The following is a 22,423-nucleotide window of genomic DNA, read 5'->3' on the forward strand; positions in this document are numbered from 1 at the left end:
TTCTGTTGCTGTTGCCAGGCTACAGAGAAAGAGCTTAGAAAACCCGTCTTCTAAGTTGGGCCATGTTTCTGTGTTCCAAGAGACATCTCGCATAAAGGCACTGATATCAAGACTATTTGGAGTATTTCAGGGGAGAGAGCAGATATCTGAGGTCAAGAAAGAACACTTTGGAGCATCAAGAAGATTGGAAGATGCAAATTCCTAAAGCCAGGGAATTTTAGGAAGGGCTCAATTCAACACAGGGCTGCTGGCCCCAAAGATCTGTTTCCATAGATGTGCATAGGGTTGGCACTGGAAGATCCAAACAGACTCCCATCATTGCACCTGCCATTTTCCTTCATAGCAGTTACCATGCTTGGGAAATGACACTATCTGCTTGCAGTCTGGTGCATTATTTGACTTCCCACTAGTCATTATGCACCTGAAGGTCAGAGACTATATTCTGTTCCCTATTCCATATCTAGCTCAGTGAGAGTCACAAGGGACACACTTATAAAATATTTGTTGAGTGAGTCCAAGCCTGTGGGAACAGCAGAAGCACCTGGAGGTGTTTATTCGAAGGAAGAAACTATCCAAATGTCCTAACTCTCAATTTGGTGCTTTGGAGTTGCACAGAACAACTGTTTCTACTGTCTTTATTAGTTAAAGATTTGTGTTGTGTGGCCATTAGGATAGACACAGGAACCCACAGGAAATGAATCCCATCCATGTCCAACCAGGGCTGTCCATCCCTCACTGGACCACACAGGTTTGAGAAACCATCACTGCAGGTGTTTGAGCAAAAACTGGACTTCCTCTGTGAAGGGACGCGGTAGTGGAGTAGGGTTTAAGTCTTATATAAACTCTGGAGTTTCTTTTAAATCCCAAGAAGCCATAATTTCATAATTTTTCCATCAAACCTATTTAGATACTTGACAGTTCTGATCTGCTTTCTTTCTTTCGTTCTTTTTTTTTTCTTTCTTTCTTCAGAACTTGGATAGAAGAATGCATTTGTTCTCATTTAACCAAGCTTTCTTGACTTGTGGATTAGGTAAATTGTAAAGCACAGGACAGGATCCTGTCCTGTAGTTCCAAACTACATAGGATCCCCTAATCAACTCTCAACCTCCTGACTGGTTGGTGAAGTCAAAAAAATACTCTGTGAGTTAGGGAAAATGCTATGAATTAGTGACTAGACTTGGGTACGTTGGAATTTCTCTACGTGATAAGAAGAACTCAACTATATTATTCATTGCTCTCTTGATCAGTGGCAGAAAAAAAAAGTGATCATCACTTAAGATTATGATTTGGTTTTAGCTACGGTCCCACAGAGGAAGAATGATGAAGGATGTCTGTAATCTTGTGACTTTCTCTCTCTTTCTTTTTTAAATATTTTTTAAGTTGTAGATGGACATAATATCTTTATTTTATTTATTTATTTTTATGTGGTGCTGAGGATTGAACCTAGTGCCTCATATGTGCTAAGCAAATACTCTGCCACTGAGCCATAATCTCAGCCCAAATTCTGTGGTTTTCACTGAGGAATGTATAGACATATCATCTTTAAACTTAATGCTATAGATCAAGATTTTAGACTTATCTTCCCATCTCTCTAGGAAAGGAAAGTGTGTTGGATATTTTACTTTGTTCACAAAACTAAACCTTCTCCCACCAAAGTTGATGCTAGCTGGAATGGGGTTGTAGGCTAAACTCAGAGAAGACTGAGTCATCACAGGCAATCAACAATTTATTCCCTCAACCTTTCAACCTCCCTCAAGTATGCATTTAAACAACTTTTTGCGGAGGAAGATGTCCCTCCCTGCATCACCTATCACAGATTAGATTAGGTCCCTCTGCTACACACTTTCCATCCCACACAGAATTGTAATTACTTCTAACATCAGCTATCTTCCCTTCTAGACATAAATTCTATGAGTGTGGAGACTGTAGCTAACTTGTTTAACCCTGTTTCTACTTAAGACCTTGTATATGCCTGGGACATGCAAGATGCCTAATAGATGATAAGTAGCTGAAGAGATGGATGAATAGAGGGAGGGAGGGACAGGGGAGTGCTATATCTGCACTACAGTCAAATGTCTAATGGGTTGGGTCATTCTTGAAATCAAAATCGGCATCTTTTTTTTTTTTTTTCAAATGAGTAGAACATATTTCCCTCTCCAACAAAAAAAATATATAAACATTAAATTAGTCAAAAATCAGTCACAGTATTTTAGAAATACTCTTACCTAAAGCATAGTCCCTTCGAGGAACACTTGGAGGTGCTTTGACTTTCAACCTGTAGATAAAATCCATTAGACCAAGGGTCAGTGGGTAGGACAACTCTTGCCAATGCACACAATATACATAGAGAGAACAAATGAATGACAGAGTAAAGTCCTCTTTGGATCCATCACACTGAAGGATTTAATGTGCTATAAACATAGCGAAGCCACTGGTCAGAGGTTTCCCACCCCTCCCGAGCTCCCCAGTGCACCATGTGGCCTTGACTTGGTGGAGTCGGGTGGTCAAGGGACTTTGAGAGGTCAGAAGGTCAGTAAGCACTGAGTCAGAGGTTCAAGGAAGATAAGAGTTGGCTGGCTGCTAGGAAGGTAAGAGAAGATGAGCTGTATTTTAATAGTTTACAAATGCTTTAAATAAGAGGACAAAAATCAGCTATAATAGCACTTTAGTTATATTAGGCCAAAATTATTTTGGGGCCAATTAAAAACATGACAAATAAGTGAGCACCGAGTATCTCAAGATGTAAGGTTTATAGTAGATTATTATTTTTATAATAATTACCCATTCTATTTAAGAATGGCTTGCTTAATGGAATTTTAAATACATACACAAAGTTTATATCCAGTAGCTTTGTCTGACTAAAATATCATATCCCTTTATATAAGCAGTACAGGGTAACCATTATATATAAAATTTATTTTTTCAAAAAACATAGCACAGAAATTCATGTTTGATTAAAACAAGAAAAAACTTTACAAACTAGAATGATTATTTTGCCAAGAAAAACATTAATATTTGTATAGACATTCTTGAGTGCCCCCCATAGTCTCTCATATCTATTATTTCATTCAATTCTCCTCACGAGGCAACAGAGTATGCTGGGAAAATATTATCATTAAACTTATGATAAGATCTGGAGGGAAAAATTGGCCAAGGTGTCTCAGGGGGGAAAAAAATCTGGGTCTGGTGCTCAGGTCAGTTCATGAAACAGTAAAAATTCAAAACACACAAACCAACTATTATCCACTATTGCCACCATTATATAGAAGGAAAGAAAGGGTATTTTAACAACCCTAAATCATTTCTCAATAAAGACCAAGCTCAAGAAAGAACTGCTGGTCACTGACTACAGGTTGGGAATAAAAGGAGTGGTTTGAACTTGACTTAGAAGCTGGCAGCTACACACCACCCCAACGCTGTACTGTCTTTCTCTGCTCATGTAGCCACAGACCCATGAAAACTGTCATGGTCTTGCAGAAAGGAAGCTGTGTGTTCAACTGTGCTTCCGCCTTTCAAGGGAGCACCTGTCGCCTTGGCTTCAAGTGAGAGCTTAATTCTAAGTCACTTTCAATCAAGGGGCCCTTGACTTCACCCAGGGTAATGACCACGGCAGCCATGTTTGCCAGACTGAGAAGAAACATGATTTGTCTAGTAAAAGTGCTCTGGGGTACAATGGACAGAAAGTCTGAAATAGAAATTGTCAGTGAACATGCCATGAACATGACCGACCATGGAACAGAGAAACGTTCTGTGCAGAACTTTCATATTATTGAGAAATGGAGGATTGTAAGTCTGGTAACTATGAGACACTTAATCTAGAATTACCAGTAATCATAACAATGATTAGTGGGGCTCTCTCATGGAGAATGACAGTCTGTATGTATCAGAAATAAATGAAAATAGCCAGGTATGTGTGGTGGCGCACACCTGTAATCCAGCAGCTAGGGAGGCCGAGGCAGGAGGATTGAGAGTTCAAAGCCAGCCTCAGCAACTTAGCAAGCAAGACCCTAAGCAACTTAGTGATACCCTGTCTCAAAATTTAAAAAATAAAAAAATAAGAAAGGGTTGGGGATGTGGCTCAGTAGTTAAGCACCCTTGGATTCAATCCCTGTTCCCCCAAAAATAAATAAATAAGAAATAAAAATAAAAGAAAGAAAGAAATGAAAATAATCACACACCTCTCCCAGTTATAGGCCAGAACAGGATGACAAATTCTTCCCCTCTATAAGATGATCATTGCCCAACAAGCAGAAAAACATTTTAACTGCTTTATGATGATTACTGATTATATATTGAGATTCATTTATAGTTTTCAGTCTAAAAATACCACCAAAAGTGATTTCATACTTTTATGTTCAGACTTTGAAGTTCAGCAAAGTCCAAAAGAATGACGATACCCTGCTCTGAAGACAGAGAGATGAAATTTTTTTATACACTATCATTGGCACAAAATTTTGGGAAGGAAATTTGGTAATAGCAATAAAAAAAATTTAAGGCACAACTCCTTCCATTCATAAATTTTATTTCAGGAATTTAGTTTACTGATATACTCCAAGTCTGCAAAGAATATTAAAGTGTTATTTGTGACAGTTAAATGGAAATAAATGGCTAGAAGTTTTTTTAATATTTATTTTTTAGTTGTAGTTGGACACAATACCTTTATTTATTTATTTGTATGTGGTGTTGAGGATCAAACCCAGGGCAAGCACTCTACCACTGAGCCACAATGCCACCCCTAGAAATTTTTTTATTGATATGATCAAACTGCCCTCCAAGAAGGTTTAAACTCACATCCTCCCCCTTACAAAAATGTCTGCCAATATATAGTTTGTTTCATTATGTTTATGATAGACTACTGATCAGCTATTTGGAAAAATGATGTTGTTTACCTACTAATAAGAAAGATGTCCATGACAAAGCAATAAATAAAACCCACAGCCAGGTGCCGCGGTGCATGCCTGTAATCCCAGCAACTTGGGAGGCTGAGGCAGGAGGATCGTGAGTTTGAGGACAGACTCAGCAAATTAGTAAGACCTTAAGCAATTTATCGAGACCCTGATTCAAAATAAAAATCCAAAGGGTTGGGGATGTAGCTCAGTGGTTGACTGACCCTGAATTCAATCTCCAGCACTAAAATAAATAAATAAATCCAACCGAGCAAGTTGGTAGAATGGTGTATGTAGCTTGATACCATGATGAAAATGAAATGTGCATAGATTCTATGTTGGTGCATGAATATGTGTGCTTGAATATATATATATGTATATATATATACATGCATATGTATACAAACACACACACACACACACACACACACACAGAACTCACTCAGGACAATGTTTCTTTCTGGGGAATGGGTTAAGGTAAGATTGTGAGAAGTGGGCAATTTTGACTTCAAACAATTCTGAATTCTTTCATTTTTTTCTCTCTCCCTGCCAAATCTGTATTACTTTCATCAAAACAAAACTGAACACAATATTAATTTGCCTCTCTTTTTGACTTAGATTTTGAGTGGCAAGTGCAGGTACACAGAATTTCTATTTTCTCTGTAAGAAGCTTAAGGGGTTTTGGTGTACAGGAAGATTTGGAATTCTAGCTTTCCTTTCCCATGTGCTTGTTGAAAACACTGATAATTAAAATTATTTAAAAAGTGGAAATCAAAATGTAGGTGACAGTTATGGCATCTCAAAAAAGTGAGGGCTGAGTTTTGTGACTTCTTATTTGGATTTCTTCAGGTGTCTTGCTTTGGCATGTGCTAGGCACCCTGAATGAGCACTGCTCACCTCTTCTTTGGTGAGAAGGAAATCCTGAGTTTCCCCTGAATACCAGCCCACTCACAGTCTTGTTTCCAGAACATAGATGTAACCCATGCTTCCAGCCACCAGCAAGAAAGGGTGGGTGACATGCTAAACAGGTTGCACCTCCCTGCTGGAGTAACAGGGAGTTGCACAGGTTGACTTATTTTATATAAATAAGTATTTGCTTCTCTCACTTAGCAAGGTTGACTTATTTAAATACATAAATATTTAAATAGAGTCTCACTTACTTTTTTATTTTGTTCATTATTCCTCCTTCATTGTTCTTAATATCATGGACCATCTTTTGAAGTTGCCTGTAAGAAATAAAATTAAACAAAAATGTTAATAGCAGGAATTATATTGTATTTAGTTAAGTGAACAATTTGAAGACTTTATTTCCGGCCTCATTTCATCTCATTTTATCAGGTTTTTTTTTTTTTCATCAAATAAATTCCAGAATCTGATAGACCAGTGGTTCTCACTTTAAACTGCACCAGAATCCCCTACAGGGTTAATGAATGGTCGCGGGCCAGGTCCTGCCTCCCACATTTCGTTTCCGATGTGGGTGTATCTGTGGTGCTCCTGATTTGCATTGCCAACAAGTTCCCAGGGGTTGGGACACCTCTGGTCAGAAGATCATCCTTGAATCACCACTGTACTGTGATAGATCAGACCTTTTTCCACTGTAACCTTTTAATTGCCAAAGTAAAGCAAAATAACTGCATAAGAAAACTAAGGTCCTTACTGACCCATGTGCAAAGTTTTAAACAAATCAGCTGAGTTGTCAGTCTGATAACAAAATGTGGGAGTGTGCTTTATTAGACTTGCATCTTGACGGGACTCTTGACTTTCCTCTGCATGGATTTAGACCACGCTGTGTCTGAAGGTTGGTTCATTTTGTAGTCACATTGCTGGCATCCTCCACCCCACACTGCTATTGGGAAAGCCAGGGCTGCTCTGCCTGCTCTCTTCAGTGGTTTGCAAAAGCTGCTGATGGAGATGAAGGGATTACAGGCAAAACGCCTCTCACATTGCATGAGCCCCACACGGGGTGGAATAATTTTGCCATTCCTAACACAGAGCTCTAGAATGTAGTGATGTTGGGGACTATAAAATTAAATGGAAAAACAAAACAGAACAACAACATGATCTTTCTCTTTTCCCTTCTCATTTTCTTTTCTCCTTCCTCCTTCCCTTATTATCGATCACATAAATTATACAGCCTTCAATTTTATAACTACTTCTTGTTAAAAATGGACTATGGTCTAAGTGAAAGAAGCCAATCTGAAAAGGCTACATATTGTGTAATTCCAACTATGTAAATGACATTCTGGAAAAGGAAAACTCTGGAGACAATAAAAAGATCAAGGCTTTCTACAAGTTTGAGGGTAGGAAAGAAGGGGTGAATAGGTAGAGAATAGGGGATTTTTAGGAAAAACTAATTTTGTATGAGACTGTAATAATAGATACATGTAATATGTATTCACTGTATCAAAATTTGGAAATAATATTATAAAACCACTCTTTGGGGGGAATTCTTTTTTGTTGGTTCTTTTTAGTTATACATAACAGTAGTGTCCATTGTGACAGAATTATACAAGCACAGAATATGTCTTATTCTAATTAGAACTCTAGTTTTATGGAGTTTAACTTTCTTTTTATGGCTGAATAATATTCCATTGTGTATATATGTACCATGTTTTCTTTATCCATTCAGCAGTTGATGGACACTTAGGTTATTTCCATTTCTTGGCTCTTATAAAGCTGCCATGAATGTGGGAGTGCAGATGTCTCTTTGACATGTTGACTTCATTCCCTTTGGATATATGTACTATAGTGGGAGTGCTAGCGACATACACAATGGTGAGATTAACTGTGGTGCATTCACACATGTACCTAGGAAGGCTGTCAGATCACTCCACAGTCTTTCCTTTTCCTCTTCCCCACTCCCTTCCCTTCATTCCCCTTTGTCTAATCCCCTGAACTTCTAATTCTCTTCCTCCCCCTTATTGTGTTAGCTTCCACATATCAGAGAAAACATTCAACCTTTGGTGTTTGGGGATTGCTTGTTTCACTTAGCATGATTGACTATAGATCCATCCATTTACTGGCAAATGTCATAAAGTCATTCTTCTTTATGGCTGAAAATAATATCTCATTGTGTATATGTACCACGATTTCTTTATCCATTCACCTGTTGAAGGGCTCCATAGCTTAGCTATTGTGAATTGTGCTGCTATAAACATTGATGTGGCTGTGTCACTGGAGTATGCTGATTTAAATTCCTTTGGATATATACCAAGGAGTGGTGTAAGTGGATCAAATGACAGGTCCATTCCTAGTTTTTTGAGGAATATCCATACTAGGTGAAGTAAGCAATTACCCTTCATAGCGTGGTGTGCTGCTTCTCTGCCCCTGTGATCTTTTCAGACCCATCATGAGACCTTGATAAAACCATAGAAGCAGAATGTTTGTGCAAGATTAAATAGTGGTTGCACTAATTTGCTGTCCCACCAGCAATGTATGAGTGTACCCTTTTCCCCACATCCATACCAACATTTATTGTTTCATGTATTCTTGATAATTGTCATTTTGCCTGGAGTGAGATGAAATCTCAGTGTAGTTTTAATTTGCATTTCTCTGATTGCTAGAGACGTTGGACATTTTTTCAATGTATTTATTGGTCCTTGGTATTTCTTCTTCTGTGAAGTGCCTATTCAGTTCCTTTGCCCCTTTATTAATTGGGTTATTTGTCTTTGGGGTGTTAAGTTTTTTTGAGTTCTTTGTTTATCCTGGAAATTAATGCCCTACCTGAGGTATAGGTGACAAAGATTTTGTCTTATTCTATAGACTCCCTCTTCATGCTCTTGATTGTTTCCTTTGCTGTGAAGAAACTTTTTAGTTTGATTCCATCCCATTTATTGATTCTTGATTTTACTTCTTGCACTTTAGAAGTCTTGTTAAGGAAGCCAACATGTTGGAGTGTTGGGTCTACATTTCCTTCCAGTAGATGCAGAGTTTCTAGTTTAATTCCTGGGTCTTTGATCCACTTTGAGTTGAGTTTTGTGCAGGGTGAGAGATAGGGGTTAAATTTCAGTCTACTACATGTATTCCCAGTTTTCCCAGCACCATTTGTTGAAGAAGCTGCCTTTTCTCAAATGTATGTTTTTGGCAACTTTGTCTAGTATGAGTTAACTGGACTTATGTAGGTTTCTGTCTGAGTCTTCTATTCTGTTCTATTTGTCTTCTTGCCTGTTTTGGTTTTAATATCATGCACTTTTTTGTTACTATAGCTCTGTAGTATAATTTAAGGTCTGGTATTGTGATGCCTCCTGCTTTGTTTTTCTTGCTAAGGATTGCTTTGGCTATTCTGGGCCTCTTATTTTTCCAAATGAATCCCATGACTGCTTTAAAAAAAAATCCCTCTTAATTCAACTTCCACCACTATCACTCAATTAAAAAGCCTTCCAAGTTTGTATTACCTGTGTATAAAGATGGACAAAGTTCACAAAAGTAAGTTCATCTTTGACATTTTGTAATCTGCATTTCCTACTTCATACATACGAACACCATCAATTTGTTCAATTTCAAGTTAGTTAAAATTAATAAATACGTGAGTATTCATTCATTTTATATACGTGTGCATTTATATAAAATAAATATATATAGTTATTTTCAATTAACACATAAAAATTGAACATATTTATTGGGTACCATGTGATGTTTCAATACATTATGACATTGCACAGTATTCATATCATGGTTATATTACCTAATCCTTAAATACTTATCATTTCTTTGTAGTAAAAATATTCAAAATTATATCTTCTAGGTGTTTTGGAGCACACAGTAAGTTGTTATTCATAGGAAATAAAATACTGACCAAACCATAACTTAGTACCCCTTGATCAGCCTTTCCCCACCCCCCTCTTTCCCCTGCCCTCCCCAGCCTCTGGTAACCACCAGATATTCTCAACTTCTATGAGAATGACTTTTTTAGATTCCACAATAAGTGAGGTTGATCATACAGTATTTGTCTATCTGTGCCTAGTTTATAACAGTGGTCCCTTCACCTTCTGAATATAGCCCTTGTTTGTTTTAAAGCTTATTTATTGTTTTTTTTTAATTTTTGTTTTTGGGTACCAAGGATTGAACTCAGGCTCACTCAACCACTGAGCCACATCCCTAGCCCTATTTTGTATTTTTTTAAGAGACAGGGTCTCACTGAGTTGCTTAGCAACTCGTTAAATTGATGAGGATGGCTTTGAACTCCTGATCCTCCTGCCTCTGCCTCCCAAGCCGCTGGGATTACAGGCGTGTGCAACTGTGCCAGTGTAGGCTTATTTTTTTTTTTAATGTCTTTTTTTCCCTCTCTTCTCCCCTCTCCCCCTCTCTTAACAAGATTAGGGAGACAGTGTTCTCTTTTTTTCCCTTAGTTGTTCTGCCTTTGAAAACACCACTACAGGAAGGAGATGCCTGCTGAGATCTGGAAGTTAATATCTCCCAAATTAACAAGTGAATCCTAACAGGCCATCAGGGCACCCTGGGACCCCCTACCAGAGCACACTTGAAATGTATCCCTTGAAAAGTTCCTTTAAAACCCTCTTGTTCCTCCTGATGGGGAGAGTCACAGCCTTTGGGACAGGAATCCCCTGTGTTTCTCCTTTGCTAGCAAAGCAATAAACCTTCTTTTCCCCTTTCCTCAGAAACCATGTCTTCATTATTAAATTGGCATTTATTGGCATTGGGGACAAGGACTGAGCTTTCAGTTACAGGCTTATTTCACTTATCGTAATCATCTCCAGTTCTACCCATGTTGTTGTAAATGATAGGATTTCATCTCTTTTTATGGCTGAATAATATTCCATTGTGTATATATGTACCATGTTTTCTTTATCCATTCAGCAGTTGATGGACACTTAGGTTATTTTCATTTCTTGGCTCTTATAGAGCTGCAATGAATGTGGGAGTGCAGAAGTTTCTTTGACATATTGGCTTAATTTCCTTTGGATATATGTACCGGAGTGGGAGTGCTAGAACATAGTATAGTTCTACTTTTAATTTTTTGAGGGACAGCCATATTGTATTCCATAACACCTGTCCTAATTTCCATCCCCAGCAACGGTGCATTAGTGTTCCGTCCTCTGCACATCCTCACCAGCACTTGCTATCTTTGTCTTTTTGATAGGAGCTATTCTAACTGCAGTGAGATGATATCTCATTGTGGATTTGATTTTCATTTCCCTGTCTTCTTTTGAGAAAAGTCTATTTAGCTCTACTGCCCATATTTTAAAAATTAGATTGTTGGCTTTTGCTCTTGAATTATTTGAATGTGGATATTAACCCTTTGCCAGGTGTATAGCTTGCAAATATCTTCTCCCATTCCGTCGAGTGTCTCTTCACCCCATGGGTTGTTTCCTTGGCTGTGCAGAAGATTTTTAGGTTGAAGTAACTCCATTTATCTATTTTCGTCTTTGATTTCTGTGCTTTTGAGGTCATATCCAAGACATCCTTGCCTATCCTAACCCACTTCATGTATTTAGAACATTCAAACCCATCTTTCCTGCCTCTGCCAACCAAAGGGCCACTCTGTCCTGTCTATCAGGACCCTCCAAATTAAGAGAGGAGAGAGAAGACCAAAGCAGAGCTGAGGAGTCCTAGAGAAGCCAGTGTAGTGTGAGAACCAGTGCAGATTGCTGGCTTCTGGGAGCCTTGGATCAGGAAGGAGAAACAGGGAAGGAGAGAATCCCAGGTCCCTCGGTGCCATCAAACCCATTCTCTCTCTCCTAGGTCGCCCTCTGAAATAGTGTTTGCTGAGATACTGTCTAAAGATCGCCTGTATCTGGTCTAAAAAGTTTGAATTACTTGGCCCTGAACTATACCAATGGGAAAATCAAGTGGTTCCCACCAATCTGTATTTCAACAAATTCCCCAGGACTGGCAACCCTTGCGCACACCAAAGACTGAGAACCGTTGCTAAAAGGATCAGGTCTGGTTTATTGCTTTCTAGACACTCAGGGGCCATTATGGTAGGACAATGCAATAAACCCTTGGGTTGCTTTTCTACCCTTCTGCTCTTTTCAACAGACAGTCATGAGACCCTGATAAAAGTAGAATGTCTGCACAAGATGAAATTGTTTCTGGGGAAAAACCGAAACAAACTCTGTGGCTTCTTTTGTTCTTTAGCCAACTTAGAAATCACTAATTTGGGAGGTCATACAGCTGGCTCGTGGTTAAGACCCTTAGGTGGCCTTCTGCTTTCAATTGCAGTTCTCACAATATTCTCTCTTCTTTTTGGCCCTTGCCTATGTAACTTGCCCAAGTTTGTCTCTTGTAGGTTTCAACAGTTTCAAACAAAATTAATGGTTGCCTGGTGGCTTCAGCCCATTCCAAGTCAGGAACTCATGCCACTGACCCCTTCAGATCAGGGAGCGGAAGATTTCTATAACCTTCAAAGGTAGGTAGGATCAATGTAAGAACGTCACCCTGAAGAAGTCACAGAAGAAAACTTTGCTCCTTGTCTCCTAAGAGAAGGGGGATAAAATTCTCTCAGGGGGGAATGAGATAGTCAGGGCCACCCTAGGGGGACAAAAGGCTGGGACAATGAAGTAAAGCCCTGGGTGAAGTAAGCCATTACCCTTCATAGCCTGGTGTGCTGCTTCTCTGCCCCTGTGATCTTTTCATCAGACCCATCATGAGACCTTGATAAAACCCCAGAAGCGGAATGTTTGCGCAAGATTAAATTGTCATTGGGGAAAAATGCAAATAAATCCTTCAGCTTCCCTTGTTCTTAGTCAACTTAAAAATCACTAATTTTGGAGGCTGCACAGTAGACAATGCATTAGTAGCTTCCTGCTAGTTTTGCCGTAGATAACACCTTTGATGAGTGTGCTATCCAATGATAATGGTTGCCTCGGTTACTTCTCTAGGACTTGAAGGGAACTTCTGCTGAGAACACTGACTTTTCACTTGGGCCTGCAGATGTCTGATGGGTGGCTAGGACAGGATGAAAAGCCTCAGCATCTTTGTTTTCAGACTATATCTGACCTCTTTGCTGCTCTAACTTTTGGGTCAGATTCTACTTCCTCTACCTATAGATGTGTTGATTGCCCACTGGAGCTGAAAAGTGTTTTTTCCTACCCCAAACTTATGCTTTTTCAGCAGCTACAAGCAGCCCAAGCACCCAAAGTGCTTCACCCCTGTCATAAGGCCTGGATAGAGCCCCAAGGCCAGGATGCTCGCCCAGGATGATGGTGCCAATCATAACAGTAACTTAGCCATTCTTAAGACAATTTGACTGTGACCACCAGTGGTTCAAGCTTCATGCAAGAAGAAGCACCTTTTGGAATTGTGCCCCTGGCTAGTGGGAAAATTACAGACGTTAGCCCACTCCAGCAAATCAATAAATGTCTACATCTCCCTTTGTTTGGGAAGCAGCCTGGTCTTCCTCTTGATGGGTGCTTTGCCCTCTGTGCTCCCAAAACTTGGTTCCCTCTCATTTCTATTGTTTCCAAACCAAAAGATTCCATCTCCAGGAACAAAAAAGAGTGAGAAATGGAAGGCAGGTGTTCAGGAACAAGAAGTGCAAAGGCTCAGAGACGACATTTTCTGAGATGTTTGGGGTCTGGAATGAAACTGACAGAGTCAAAGATGAGACTGATGGGTTGGAGACAGGTGTCAAAACCCTGTTAGTATAAAGGCCAAGGAAGTGGACAGCAGGAAGCCCTCAAGAGAGCTTTCCTCAGAGTGTGTCATAATCAGGGTTGGCCTGGGCCAGGGGATTCTGGTGATTGGGAGATCAATACGGATGCCGCTCTGCTGAGCCCTACTCCAAGCCCATGACAGTGAGATGTGAGGTGCCAAAAGCTATGGAATGACATTAGGAGTGCCATTTGTCAGCTGGGTAGGAGGAGGAATTTGTGGCCACCAGGCTGAGAGCTCTCAAAGAGGATATTGCTGGGACAAATTTGTACTGGCTGTATTCGGACCTGAGACAAGAAAAACAACAATAGTGATTTTGATCCTGTCTTCATTTAAATTTCAATATTTAGCTTATCACAAATTTATTATTATTATTTTTGTGAAAATATTATTTACCTTGATCTACTTCCTTTTTTTTCAGTCTCCCCCTTGAAGCTTAATGTCATGATTTGTTGTTTTATGCAAGACATTTATTTGTCTTATTTATTCCATAAACATTTAGTAAGTGCACATCTGGGACACACTTATTTGTCTTATTTATTCTACAAACATTTAGTAAGTCGCATTCCAGGATACAGACCCAAACTGAACACAAGCCCTGCCTTCTGTCATTCAGGACAGAGGTTCTTCTCACCATCTTACCACCTAAAAAAATCCTTCTGGCCTATGCAAAGTCAGAGAAATGAGAGACAAAAAAGAGAGTGGGGAGGGGGGTTCTAATTTCTATTGAAAGACGAAGTCTTCAGTTACCAACCCATCACTTTGAAACAGAAGGCCATTTTTTCACTGTGTGGTTATTAGCACATGGTGGGATACCTCCATGACCAGCATCCGCCTCCCTCCTTCCACAGTCTGGTCCGGTTCTAGCCCTGGTTTCCTGGGGCCCACTTCCTCCAGCTTGGCAGTCCTGTGGCATTGTTGGGGTTATAATTAGATCTGCAAATTCAGCACCCAGGCTGCTTCCTTCTACAGAGTGAGCTCATGGTGGAGCTGTCACAAAAGTTTCAATAGCCCCTTCTACAGTGTGATAACCTGAGCAAGCCCCCCAAGGTTGAGTTAGTGCCCCCACCCCACTCCTCAGATGCCGACACAGGCCGACTGAGTACATGATGCCATTTCAGACCATCTAGCTCTGAAATCCAAACTCCTAATTTTGCCTTTAATTAAAGTGGTCATAGAAATTAATAAGTGACAGAGAATTCAGGAAAATTATGCACGAACCTCCTCCTGTCCCAACAGAGAAATTCATATTCCAGGGAAATTTGGCAATTGCTCCAAGGTTAATTTCATGGAAGATTCCCCATCTCTTTTCATTGTATCCTGCTCCTTCCCTTTCCATATCTGGTCTGAATCTCCTGGTAGAAGATAAGCTTTTCCATGGCAGGGAGGTGCCTCCACCATCCTTGGCCACAGCCCAGAGCCATGATTATAGCACAAACCCTATAAGCCATTGTTGAAAGACTGCCTTGCACAGACCAGTAGACAGACTTGGAGAACCAACAATCGTGAAGGCAGCATTTATGGAGCGTATATTATGTGCCAGATGTCACATACATCATCTCACTAAGCTCTCACAAGCTCCCCATGGGATAGGTCCTATTATTATCCCATTTTTTTAGTGGTGATAAAATTCTTAACTATGTTTCACTAGGATTAAGTATATCCACACTGTTGTGGTTATCCCCATTTTTATAAATGAGAACATTTGGCTCAGAGAGGTTATGTGATTTGTCTTGTCCTACAGCTGGTAGACCACAGAGCTGGTGTTCCAAATCAGTTGTGACTCCAGAGCCCATTCATCCAGCTCTCTCTGGACGTGCACACTGCCTTGTTTTAACTTGGCGCCTCATCAGGGCAGGTGACTAACTTCACCACAGGTCTCTCTGGTCACCTTCCTCTCTGTCCCAGGAGATGGCATCTAGTCCTTCTATCAGCACAGAGGTCTTGTTGGGGACACAGGTGATCCCCACCCCTGCCCTGCTCTGCTATTGATTCCCAAGGTCAGACTTCTTGCTAGAGGGAATATGGGTTCTTCCGGCTTGTTTCAGTCTTTAGGAGAAAAAAAGAAAAAGGGACATATGGGGATGGGGGAGGGGTCAAGAGAGAGGATGGTGCACTCAGGTGGCCAAAGGGAATAGGGTAGGGACTTTCTGGGTCTGGAACATGCTCAGAAGTAGAGTATGTTTATCTCGACACCTAGTCAGAATGGCCACCTGAGAGTGCCTGAGAAGAGAGACTGTCCACCTCAGGCCAGCATCTTTCTGCCAGCACCCTCCCTCACTAACAGCCTGTGAACCGCAGAAAGTAATTTGCAAGTTTCTCCAGGCGGTCACACCCTACCATTTCTTTCTTTCTTGCCAAGATCTGCAAATATATGGTGTTAGGGTTGGCATGTCTGGACCGTTGAGCTGGGTTATAAGCAGGCAGAAATCTGGCTGACTTGGCACAGTCAGGACTACGATGATTCCACTAATACTCTGTATCTTAAAAAAAAAATCCTGGTCCCATTTACCTTGAAAGAGGCAGCTAGGCATGGGACAGCCACACTGAAACTGATGAAATGAAAGGAAACTATGCTACAGACCAGATGTTGTGTTTGGAAGAGACTCCCGAGGGCAAGCTGTTTAATTTTGTCTCTATGTTAGACTCTGATGGGCTCATTGTTCTACAAGGTATGGATAGTTGATTTTTTTTTTCTGTAATGGGGATTGAATCCAGGGGTACTTTACCACTGAGCTGCTTCCCCAATCCTTTTTAATTTTTAATTTTTTATTTTGAGACACAGTCTTGCTAAGTTGCTAAGGGCCCTGCTAAGTTGCTGAGGCTGGTCTTGAACTTGTGATCCTCCTGCCTTGGCCTCCCAAGTCGCTGTGATTATAGATGTGCACCATTATGCCTGGCTGACAGTTGGAATTTTGATAAACTCACAGTATCTCCTCTACCAGCATCAAAATCACTATGCAAAAACCCATGTTCCTAAACCAAAACAGCTGCCAATAAAAGTCAGTGGCAAAAAAAAAAAAATTCTAATTCCATTTCAAAAAATTGAGGAAAATACTATGTTTAAGAATTTGAACATATCCTTTAAAAAATTAACTTCATAATTAATGGGTAAAAAGAATCTTGGCTGTGCCTACCTGGTACCATATAGTATTGTCATCTGCTTGTCCAGCCATCTATTTCTGCAGCTAAAAGCAAAGATATTTTCAGGAAAAAAAAATGATTTTGAGGGATGCTTTTGTCCTGTATACTGAAAATATTTGACCCAGTTAAATTCTTCTTCCTGGGATCTGAGTTAAAAAAAGGTATTGAGAATATCTTATGTGTCGGGGTCAGGGTAAAAGTAAACCTTCCAATTCTTAAAAGGCATCTAGAAATATGTATCAAGAGTACATATCAAGATAAACTTTAAAACAATATCTAATTGGTCAGAGGAAAATATCACAAGCCCTTCAAATACACTATTTTATGTTAAATAAACTAAGAAGTTTCATTATCAGTTTTAATTGTGATAAAACACACAAAATATAAAATTCATCCTTTCAACCATTTCTATGTGTACAATTCAGTATCACTTAGTAAATTGGCAAAGTTGCACAACTACCACCAATACCTAGTTCTAGAACATTTTCATCATCCCAAAAGGAAATCTCTTACTCAAAGAGTAGGAATTAGCAATTTTAAAGCAATTTTTTTTTAAATTTGTTTTTGAGGTATCATACATGAATAGCTTTTTTAAACTTTATTTATTTATTTATTTTGTGGTCCTGTGGATCAGACCCAGGACCTTGCACTTGCCAGATATAAGTGACTTACCACTAAGCTACATCCCCAAGTCAGGTTTTAATCATTTTAAGATGTTGTTGACTGTATTCACCCTAAAAAGTAGCTTTGGGTATGTCAGGCCCAATCATTAGGGATTGGCTTGGAAACGTAATGACCTTTGAACACACTATGAAATAAGTCCTTCTACTGCAAAGAGGACCTTGACCCTGAACAGGCTGTAAAGACAAAATAATCACATATCTGTAGAGTCCGATTTCCCTGCGGTTTGGTATTGCGAGTCTTATTTTCTTTCTTGGAAGTATATTTGTCATGTTTTTATTTGATTCTATTGTCATTATTTGCATAAAAATAAATGACTCTTTCTTCCCTAGTATGTTCAGTACCAAGTATAGCATTAACATACTTTTTGTGCTTAAAAAATTATTCTTCACCCTGCATCTTTTTATACTTTGAACCAGGTAAAGTTGTCAAGTGGTCGGGGCAGATGGAGCACAGGAGGAATTTTGTCTTGTGTTTGAGCTCAAATTCTCTATTTCAAGCACCCTTGGGCACAGCCTCCCCCTGGCGAACTCCACTTACTTAGGTGTGGTCATTGGCTTCTGACCTTTCCTTCTTTCTCACCACCTTCTTGAACAATGTTCCATTCATCCAGCCAACAATGTTGATTGAACCCTCCTCTGTGTGGGAGGTGGAGAGGATGGCTCTGTGGCCCCTGGGTCTAAGCTGGATAAATGATTCCTGCCTAGGTGCTGGGGAAAGATAATGATTTGACTCCTTAACCTGTTCCACTTGGGAGCTGGATTTGAACCAGAACTCTGAGACACTACAGATGGAGGGGCATGAGGGAAGTTGAGGCTGGGGGATAATTTTCGGAATGGGACATTCACTGAGCTCTTTCCCTCCATTTTACATGTTTACAGATACAATGTCCCTATTATTTATGCCATATATTATTAGTATACATTTTTATTTCCCTTTCCAGATTAAAAAAAAGAATAAAAGACTAAAGAGGATTATGACCTTCCCAAAGACTATGAGCTAGTTAATTGCAAAGCAAGAATTTAAATCCTATTCTGTTTGAGTCCAAAGTTCATCTTTCCAGTACAGCAAAAACACCTTCCCAGGATACCTGCTAAATGATACCACATTGGTGTTGCATGCTCAGTCTCTCTGTAAAGCCAGCTCTGCTCTTTGTAATTATAACTCGCTCTCGGATGACAGGAACTACTGTGGGAGCATTCTTTGAAAAACATATAGTAGTTTCATGAGTCAGCGTGGAATTCAAGTTTGGGCCTGGAAGCATGCAATAACCTGAAATACTGACAGCATGAAACTCAGGTTTCTGACTCGTAAGTTAGCTGCCTTTTAGTTAAAAGAAAAAAGTCTAGGAAAAGTACAGAACACTGACTAAGCTGGAATGGTATATTGGCAATAAAATTACATACATGGTAAGAGTAGAAACGGGGGACATGGCCACCTCTTCTTCCTCCTCATAAGCAGAGAGGAGGTGTACCTCAAGGGTTGCCTTTGATGGTCTGAGCCTGAACAGGAGGCTTCACCTCTCTGACCTGTTTTCCTAGCTGAGGAATGGAAGGATGGAGAGGTGTCCTCTCAGGTCCTTGCAAGATGATCAATTATGCTTTTCCATCATGCCATGTCTCTACACATGGCAAGGTAAGCAGGCATGGCCACTCATGGCCACTGTGGCTCATCATTTCTAGGGTCTCATGTAAAATGAAAATGCAGACCTCTTATTTGAAATTATAAGGCAAAAATTTCAGGACAGCATCAGCAGAGCATTATACTAAGCACAGAACCCTTCTGTATGCATGGCCACTCACCAGGAAGCTCAGAGGCCTGGCTGTGTGTTCCCTGCCTTGTGTGAAGGGATGAAATCTGGGGCAGCTGGAGCCCCCAGAAGACTGCTGGGAGGCAGGGATGCTCTTGGAGTAATGAGATCCTTCTTCAGGGAAGTGGTCAACAGAAAAGAGCAGCCCAGCAAGGGGACACCGCATGTCCATTAAGCTGGCTACTTGCCTTGCTTTTGAAGTAAGCATTGACACAACCATGTTGGACTCAGGGGCATGGTCTGTTTAGGAGGCCCAGATCACAGTGCTGTAAAAGAGTTGTGCAAGTATCATTAAAACATAAGCTGTCAGGTGTGGCTGCCAGTGGACTCCCTTTTAGAAGGGAGATGAAGGCAAAACAGGCAGGAGAGTGTGGGTCAACTGAGCAAAAGCAGGAGGCCCGTGGGAGGAACTCTTAGGAGGCTGATAGCCTCAGCTGTGGAACAAGGCATGGAGAGGAAGGAGGCGGAAAGGGAGACGAGCTTGCTCACTGATGGATGGAGAACTGGGACAGAAACATGAATGTGCTGAGGAAGACACACAGCCAGGAGGTGGAAATCCCTGAGAGGTTTCCACCCCAGCCAGGCATCTCTGAGTCCCCACCAGCCAGCAAGAGCCTGCCAGCCTACAACAGTGTCATCACACTTCAGGGTCCCCCCTCCCCTGATCTGGAGGCAGGCACAGGGATGGGGCTAGAATTCCATCCCATCAGCATTTCTAACCCTTAATTGTGTGCTTGGTCCCTGGGGTCTAGGAAGCACAGTGGGGACATGGAATGAGAATAGCAAGGCTGTCCCTGAGAGCTTAAACATCAAAAGGAGAGAAATAAGGTCACCTTAAAGAAGAAGAGTGGCCCCCCAAGAGCAGTAGGTGGTGGTTTGCAGGGGCTGGGAAGAGAGGGGTCTGGGGTAATAGTGTAATAAGCACAGAGTTTCAGTTTTACAAGATAAAAAAGACCCTGGAGATGAATGGTGGTGATGGTTGCCTTGACATTATGAACGTACTGAATGCTACTGAGCCATACACTTAAAGTTGGTTAAGGGGTAAATTTAATGTTTTATGTATATTGTTGCAACAAAAAGGAATAGAAAACAAACAAAAATAACAAGGAGACAATTGGGTGTTATCATAAATCCAGGACGCAAGTGTCTGGCTGGGAAGCAGTATCCGTGCCTCTGACTACCATCCTACATGGAGTCTTGGTGAAGTGGAATTAAAAATTTCCCATGGGCTCTGTCTGTATTGGGTCAAGGGCCCCACAGCCACATGAGCTTGGAGGCAGGATCTAGAATCAGCCACCAACGGGGAGCAAGTGACATCTCAACAGAGAGTAGTCCCCAACAGCCAGGATCCCTCTTGGGCACCTCCTCTACTAAGAGCATCAGAGAAGCCATTTCCTGAGATCTGGATAAGATCGAAAGCAATTTAAAGAGTCATTTTTTTAGAGGGAAGAGAGAGAATTACTTAATAATAGAGTTGGAATAAACTCTTAAAAAGATTGCACCCTCAGAACCCACCCACCAGTTTAAAAAATCTCCACCCCTGACCACAGAGAGGCCATCTTGGCTGATAGATGAGTTACACCACATCTGGGTCTCAGACACCGCTGCAGGGTTTTTAGTTTTGACTAAGAAGATGTTAAAAGACATCAAAAGCATACCATATCTCCTGCACCTCTTGCTTTGTCTTTTCCTTTTTTTTATTGAGACATATGTATATTTCTGGGATAAAAGTATGATCATTCCATATAGGTATATAGCATATAATGACAAAATTAGTGTAATAAACATTTCTATCTCCTTGAACATTAATCATTTCTATGTGTTGGGAACTTCCAGGTTCTCCTAGTTACTTTGAAATATATTACAGATTGTTGTGGTCTAGTTATCCTACTAGGCTACAGAAGACCAGTACTAATTCCTTCTATGTAACTGAGATAGTCTCTCGCTATCCTGCTCCCCATACCCCCTGAGTTCAATGACCACTCTTCCACTCTGTTCTTCCATAAGATTAATTTTTTAGTTTCCACAAATGAGTGAAAGCATATGATATTCATCTTTCTGTGCCTGGCTTATTTTACTTAACACAATGTCCTCCAGTTCCACCACTTTGGCACAAATAACATGATTTCACCTTTTTAATGGATGACTAATACTCCATTATATGCGTTCATATGTGTGTGTGTGTGTGTGTGTGTGTGTGTATCCAGAATCAGCCACCAGCCTGGAGCATCTATCTAACTTTTGAACAGAGAGCACACACCACATTCTTTATCCACTCCTGGTGGACATTTTGGCTGATTCCAAATAATCTTGGCTATTTGAATGGTGCTGCAGTAACCATGGAGTGCATCTCTTTGATACATGATTTAACTTCCCTTGACTCTGCGCCCACTAGTGAAACTGTCTGACTAAATGGGAGTATGCAAGGAATGTCCATGATGTTTCCATAGTTGCCGTACTAATTTATGCCACACAACAGCATAAAAGTTCCCCTTTTTCTTGACATCCTTGACAGCATTTATTTGTTGTCTATTTGATAATGGTCATTCTAATGAGGGTGAGGCAACATCTCATTGTAGTTTCCATTTGCATTTTCTTGGTGATTAGTGATACTGAGCACTTTTTCATATTCTTGTTGGCTATTTGTATATCTTTTGATAAATGTCTGTTTGGGTCATTTGCTTTTGTCTTTATCCAGGGTCTCCAAGTACTAGTATCCCTGGACCTCAGGACAGCAAATTCTGCTCCAGAACAAGCACAGTGCACCCACTTCTGCTAGAATTTGGGTATGGGAGACCCACCGCCCTTGGATGTCTTTATAACTGCTACCAACTAATCTGCTTCTGTCCCAACTTTCAGGATTTCCACTCAATGTTGACTCAGTCTTACTTATAAAAGTAGAAACAGAGACCATTTCAATCCAGACTCATGTCTGGAAATCTTCCTGCTCTCATTTCTCTGTCTAGGGGAGAATGATGGATACCTCAATGGTGCATGAAGCTCATGGAATTTAGTTTTGTTTTTTTTTTTATCATTTAAAATTAACAAAAACAACTCATTGATATTCAAGTCCAAGAACCTCTAGCCTTTTCCCTTGGCAACTTCTCCCCCAAATCTCTCAGATGAAAAAAAAAAATCTTCTGTGAGCAGAGGCCACACCAATTACCAAGATGTCTATCATATAGTCTACATATTAAATACTCATTGTTACTCTAAGCATCAAACAAAGGTGTACTTCTTGTTCTAGAGATAATTCATTCCACTTGTTTGGAGTCCGGGTTTCTGAGGG

At 40.4% G+C, this 22,423-nt stretch overlaps 1 protein-coding gene across 4 annotated transcripts in view; it reads right to left on the reverse strand.

The window, feature by feature from the left end:
• Window positions 1-22,423, reverse strand: part of Blnk (B cell linker) — a 69,770-nt gene that overhangs the window by 41,461 nt on the left and 5,886 nt on the right. For 3 of the 4 annotated variants that reach the window (XR_007349094.1, XM_048807060.1, XM_015494571.2), the window contains exons 2-3: window positions 6,047-6,112; window positions 2,226-2,275 (exon numbers count right to left, since the gene is read on the reverse strand). Coding sequence is in view for 2 of the 4 variants with exons in the window: in XM_048807060.1 (XP_048663017.1) it covers window positions 2,226-2,275; window positions 6,047-6,112 (116 nt within the window). In the remaining 2 variants the exon portion in view is untranslated. Of the gene's footprint in view, window positions 1-2,225; window positions 2,276-6,042; window positions 6,113-22,423 lie in introns of those variants that run through there. The other variant, XM_048807061.1, reaches the window with a different exon arrangement.

Source organism: Marmota marmota, unplaced genomic scaffold, assembly GCF_001458135.2.
Source record: "Marmota marmota marmota unplaced genomic scaffold, marMar, whole genome shotgun sequence".
Classification (NCBI taxonomy): domain Eukaryota; kingdom Metazoa; phylum Chordata; class Mammalia; order Rodentia; family Sciuridae; genus Marmota; species Marmota marmota.